Here is a 6,367-nt window from a genome sequence, read left to right as displayed (position 1 = left end):
AAAGGTGCTGGTTACTTGTTGTGAGAGATGGTATGTAAGGAAGGAAATGCATTGGAAATAGATGTCTCGGTCTCGGCACACGAAGGAGATGGACAAAAATACAAGATACTTTCACAATATGGCTTCAGTAAGAAGATGGAATAATAAGATTGATACACTAGTGATAAACGGTAGAACGGTTAGAAATCAAGCGAGAATCAAGATAGCCATCAGAGAGTTTTACAAGGAATTATATCATCAGGAAGCTACTCCAATGATGGGCTTTAGAGATGGTCTGGTGGGAAAGATAGATGAGGATGATGCTGTGACCTTAGAGAGGATGTCGTCGGCTGAGGAGATCAGAGAGGCTGTGTGGGACTGCAAGTCCTCTAAGGTGCCAGGCTGTGATGGTACAACATGAAGTTCATTAAGAGATGCTGGGATGAGATTGGACTTGAATTTACGACAGCAGTGATGGGGTTCTTTAATTCTTTCAGGTTACCGACTGATAGCAATATTGCTTGGGTAGCATTGGCTCCAAAGTTCGTTGGTGCAAAGGAGATCAAAGACTTGAGACCTATTAGTATGGTGGGGTGAGTCTACAAGGTCATCTCAAAGGTGCTAGTCAGGAGGATGAGATCAGTGATGCCAGGGTTAATAGGGGAGACTCAGAGTGCGTTCGTCAAGGGAAGGAAAATACACGATGGGGCACTTATTGCATGTGAAACAGTAAACTGGCTTAAACAGAGAAAAAAGGAAGCAGCAATAATCAAGCTAGATTTCTAGAAAGCATATGACAGAGTCAAATGGAGCTTTGTGGACTTGGTATTACAAAAGATGGGCTTCGGGCATAAATGGAGAGCTTGGGTTATGGAGTGTGTGGCCACTGCATCTATGTCAGTATTGATAAATGGGTCACCATCTAAGCCTTTCAAAATCGAAAGAGGTTTGAGACAAGGTGACCCGCTTTCTCCCTTCTTATTTGTACTGGTTATGGATATGCTACATTGAATGGTTGGAGAGGCGATCAGGAATGGACGTATATTACCGTTGTTGGTGGGTAGGGGTAGCATAGAATTGTCGCACCTTCAGTTTGCTAATGATACTATTCTGTTCTGCCCACCAGAAGAGGAGACTATTAAGAATTATAAGCGACTTCTGTGATGTTTTGAGTTGATGTCAGGCCTCTGTATTAATTTTGATAAGTCAAGTTTGATTTCGATTAATTGTGAAGAGCAGTGGATACAACGTATGTGTAACCTTTTGGGTTGTAAGAGGGACACTCTCCCAGTTAAATACCTTGGGATATCCTTAGGAGCGAACCCGAGGTTGTTGAAGACTTGGAAGCCTATTCTGGACAAAGTGGAGGAGAAACTAAGCTTGTGGAAAGCTAAGGTGCTAAACAAAGCTGGGAAGTTGGTGCTCATCAAATCAGTATTGAACAGTTTGCCAGTGTACTATTTGAGTCTATTTAAGATGCCGAAAGCTATTGCTGAGAAGTTGATTTCACTACAGAGAAGATTCATGTGGAGTAAGGAAGATGATAGGAATGGTATGGCATTAGTTAGATGGGAAATGGTATAGGCTCCAAAGAAACTAGGTAGCTTGGGAGTTGGCGATGCAATGATTCGGAAATCAGCATTATTGTTTAAGTGGTGGTGACGGTTTGCAAAGGAAGAGTGCCCGTTGTGGAAGAAAATTGTATGTTCATGTAATAATCTGAATTCCAATGAGCTACTGTCAACTCAAGCACTACCTACAAGAGGAGGCTCATGGAAGGATATATGCCAGTTGCACATCATGAATGAACGTATAAGGGATAAGATGGTTACAAGTTTGTCCATGGAGATTGGTGATGGGCGACGGACTCAGTTTTGGGAGGATGTATGGCTACTATGTGGATCTCTGAAAGACCGGTTCCCGAGGCTTTTCTCTGTTTCAAACCGATGTGGATCCGTTATTGGGGACTGTGGGTTTTGGGATGGGATAGAGTGGATTTGGAATTTTCAATGGAGGCACGAGCCTTTTTAGTGGGAATTGGAGCCTCTAAGTCAATTGAATGAGGCTTTGAGACCGATGAAATTAGTAAATAACAGAGAGGATCAAGTGGTTTGGAAATATGAGAGGCAAGGTATTTTTTCAACTAACTCATTTGTTCAGGTGATGCAGGTTGAAGCACTCCTAGAGGTGGTAACCAGCTACAGCTTCACACGGACCATTTGGAAAGGTTTGGTTCCACCAAGAGCGGAGCTTTTTGCTTGCGGTTTGTTTTAATAGGTAGGGTGAACACTAAGGAAAGGCTGAGCTGGTTTGGAATTATCAGACAGCAAGATACTATATGTGTGCTATGTAATAATGAATTGGAACATGTATATCACTTGTTTCAAGGCTGTGCATTTACGTGGTAGGTGTGGAGTGCTTGGATATCAGGATTTGGTTGTCAATGGTCTTATTCGGGTTCGATGAAAGAGCACTTTCTCAGTTGGACAGAGGAATCGAAGAGTAAGGAGGATCGTAAGCAGCGGCTGAGGTGCTTTTGTATGGTCATTTGGAATATATGGATGGAAAGGAATAACAGGCTTTTCCATAATCAAAGCAGAGGTGTTGAAGAAGTCATTAACATGATCGTGAGAAGCGTTAATGAGTGGAGTGGTGTTGATCCCTTTTGTTGTTGATGGCTATGCCAAAGATGACATGGGGAGTTTATGTGTTTGATTTAGTTATTTAAGTAAGCGTATGCTGCTTGTCTAGCTCTGTTCGCTCCACTATACTGTGTTGAACTCTTACTTTCAAAAAAAAAAAGATGACAAATAGAGTTGTTATTAGTTAAGTTAATCTTTATTTAAGTGATTATCCACGGCTTATCTCTTTTACCAGAAGATACTATCTGTTGACCATTGAATAAGAAGGTAATAAATGCCTATCACATTACATAACAAAATTTTCACCAACTATAAAAAGCCACCAAAGAAATATACTCACAACTCAACTTAGTATAACAAAAAATAATGTTCCATAACCAATAAAATTTATTATTTTTAATTAATATTAGTAAATATTTTAAAGTTTAAGTACTAAATTTTAAATTTTAAATACTAAAATTAACTCCTAACAATATAAAAATAAAATGTTAGCTAACCGTATTAACTAATATTAATAAAAATTATCTTTAACATTTCTCGCAAGAAAATATATGCAAATAATTTTTATGAAAATCAATGTTAGAATAAATACATAAATGATCTCTTCTACTATGACTAATTTTTTAATTACATGACACAAATATAAAAGATGAGATCCACCTCTTCATCTCTCACTTTTTAGACAAATCAGATACAATTATACAAATTCTTTAAGAACCAAATAAATTTTCTACATAAATATGTGTCAAGAGAGTGTCTACTACTAGTGTGTGGGGTTGAGAGAAAACTAGTTAGTTAAAACATGTGCAATGATTTCTTGAAAAAGAAGGTATGAATTGAATTTAAAATGTACTAATTTAATCCTACTCTCTGCTTCATGTCATGTTAAAGGACATGGCAACCCGAGTTTAGTTTATGGATGGCTTGCTGTTGCGGGTTTGGCTTTGTATATTATATTCTTTGCGCCTGGGATGGGTCTTGTTCCTTGGGCTGTGAACACTGAGATATACCTTGAAGATTTTAGAGGAATATGTGGTGGCATGTCTGCAACAATTATCATCATGTCTATTAACTTCCTTTCTTTTGTGGATGCGATTGGGCTTGGTGAGTTTTATGATTCTTTTGGCTGTTGCTTGTGTTGCAATAGTTTTTGTGATTTTCTGCATGCCAAAGACAAAAGGGTTGACTTTTGAAGAAGTTTCAAATATTTGGAAGGAGAAAGCTTATGAAAAAAATAATAACATAGAGAGAATAGTTGAGCAAGCAAGTACATGATCAACAACTTTTTCCAATACGCCTAAAACTTGTGAAAGCACGAAAAGTCATAAAGCTAGGGTTTGAACATGAAATAAAGAAGAATAAAAAATAAAAGGAGAAGAAATGAAAAATGCAATATATATGTACGTGCACATGTGTCAGCGTGCTTACTGGCAGCTTTGGCCAAAGAAAAGGGGAAAACGTTAATGGAGAAGACAGTGATGAGTGGTGACATGTGTGATATGCAATAGAGTTAGTTAGATGAAGTGAGAATCTGTTATAGGATCAATTGAGTCTTAGCTATTGATGTGTTATTGATAAACCACTATTTTATGGTTTATATTGTGTTTAATTATGTGGTTTTATCATGATCTTTACCCACTTATTCATTAAATAAGCATGCATTTATAATTCCTTCCTAAAGTTATTGCATGATTGAAAACTTGCTTCCTAGAGACCTTTAATTATGTATTTTATTTCTCCTTTATTCCATTCGATGCCGTGATTTGTGTGTTAAGTGATTCAGACTTTATAAGGCATGAATGAGTTGGAGATTGGAAAGGAAGCTTGCAAAAATGGAAGGAACACAAGAAATTGAGGAGATGACCAGCGAGAAGCGACGCGGCCGCATGGATGACGCGACCGCGCAAAAAAAAGGAAATTGCAGTGACGCGGCCTCATGGACGACGCGACCGCGTGACATGCGCGATCTGCATAATCTGCAGAATTGCTGGGGGCGATTTCAGGCCTGATTTTGACCCAGTTTTCGGCCCAGAAAAGCAGACTAGAGCCAGAGAACATGCAGAAACCAACAACAACATTCATTCCGCATAGTTTTAGTTTTTAGATCTAGTTTTCCTCTCCTCTAGGTTTTTCTCTACACATTCATAGTTTTTAGGATTTGTTATGTTCATTGTTTTTGCATTGGGATATTGAGAAGAGTTATTGCCTCATCAAGACTTCGACATTCTAGTTCGTTCTCTTTACTTGTCTCTTACTCTTCCATATTCCTTAATTTACTTAATTTTACTATTGGATTATTTTAGCATTTATTAATACAAGAATCACTTTTATTTTTAATTAATCTTTTGATCATTATTTATCATGTCTTTCTTTAATTCCCTTTCTTATATTATGAATTTTACATTTACAATGAGCGAGTAGTTTCCTAACTTGATGGGGAGTTGATTGAAAGGAACCCTTGAGTTGGGATGCTCAAGAGAAAGATTGCAATTGGGTTTATTGTTGGATTGCTCTCTAGTCATTAACACTAATCCTCCCAAGAGCGGATTGGAAATTGTGGATAGATACAGCACTCCAATTTGTTTGACTTCCCCTTAGTTAGTAAGGGACAACTAAACATAATAACCATCAATTGTCAATTAATCTTGAGAGTACTCCGACAAGAATAGGGCTTCCAGCTAATCAACTCCCAGTCAAGGCTTTTATTTAAATTTATATAGATTCTCTAATTTAATTTTCTGCCATTTTACTCAAACCTTTTTGAAAACATCTGATTAATAAAATAGCACACTTTTCTGCAACTCGTTGGGAGACGACCTGGGATTCATACTCCCAGTATTTTAATTTTAATTTCTGTGACACCCTTCTAAATTGATGAGCGGATTTCTGGTTGGTTGAGAACTATACTTGCAACGCATATTTTATAATGATTCTTAACTCGCCAATTTCTGCTCGCATCAATTTTTGGCGCTGTTGCCGGGGAGTTGCAATAGAGTGCTAAAGTTATTAATTGGATTTTATTTATTTGCATTTTATTTTATTTTGCTACTATGAGCTGCTTGTTTCTTTCGTTAGATGACACGTTCGCTTCCTGACCCAAGCTTGCTAGTATTCGATCCTGAGATTGAAAGAACTATTTCACGAATAAGGCAAGTTCGGCGTCGGTTAGTCCTCTCTGAGGGCGGATCTGAAACGTCACTTGAGAAAGAAACCAGCCCCTGTTCTACTGATTTGGTTGTTTTACGTGCAGGTAACATGGCAGCAGCCAGGAGAGTTACTATCCAGGAGGCTGGAGCCCCCTAATTTTACAATGCAACCATTTCAAGCGCATCACCCAGCGGTAGCTACAGACTTTGAAATAAAGACCGCACTGCTCAATTTGATGCCCAAGTTTCATGGCTTACCTTCTCAAGAGCCTATCAAGCACCTGAGAGATTTTCAAGCAGCCTGTTCTGCTGTCAGGCGTGATGGTGTAGATGAAACTTCAATTTTACTGAAAGCTTTCCCATTTTCTCTTGAGGGGAAGGCAAGAGAGTGGTACTACACTCAACCAGCAGCAACTGTATCCAACTGGGATACACTGAGAAGAGAATTCTTGGAAAAGTTCTTTCCAGCTGAAGTTACTGATAAACTGAGGAAAGATATTTCCATGATTGTTCAGGATGAATCCGAGACGCTTTACGAATACTGGGAGCGCTTCAATAATCTTCTGGAAGCTTGCCCCCACCATATGATTGACAAGATAG

General features: G+C 38.4%; 1 protein-coding gene across 1 annotated transcript; it reads left to right on the top strand.

Moving 5' to 3' along the window:
* The first annotated feature begins 396 nt into the window (after positions 1-396).
* Positions 397-2,485, top strand: LOC148562902 (uncharacterized). Its single transcript, XM_088491054.1, has 5 exons — positions 397-572; positions 780-925; positions 1,163-1,557; positions 1,654-1,948; positions 2,388-2,485. The coding sequence occupies exons 1-5, from the start codon at positions 397-399 to the stop codon at positions 2,483-2,485; spliced, it is 1,110 nt and encodes a 369-aa protein (XP_088347180.1).
* Positions 2,486-6,367: the final 3,882 nt, after the last annotated feature.

This window comes from Arachis ipaensis, chromosome B6, assembly GCF_059453495.1.
Source record: "Arachis ipaensis isolate K30076 ecotype BB chromosome B6, ASM5945349v1, whole genome shotgun sequence".
NCBI lineage: Eukaryota > Viridiplantae > Streptophyta > Magnoliopsida > Fabales > Fabaceae > Arachis > Arachis ipaensis.
This window is presented reverse-complemented; position numbering and strand designations above follow the sequence as displayed.

What these genes read in the sequence shown, in the direction of transcription:
- LOC148562902 (XM_088491054.1), top strand. Translation starts at nt 397, where the DNA reads ATGAAGTTCATTAAGAGATGCTGGGATGAGATTGGACTTGAATTTACG. An exon ending in AGACCTATTAGTATGGTGGG is followed by an intron (nt 573 to 779) that starts GTGAGTCTACAA and finishes AGCATATGACAG; the next exon opens with AGTCAAATGGAGCTTTGTGG. An exon ending in CATTAGTTAGATGGGAAATG is followed by an intron (nt 1,558 to 1,653) that starts GTATAGGCTCCA and finishes CGGTTTGCAAAG; the next exon opens with GAAGAGTGCCCGTTGTGGAA.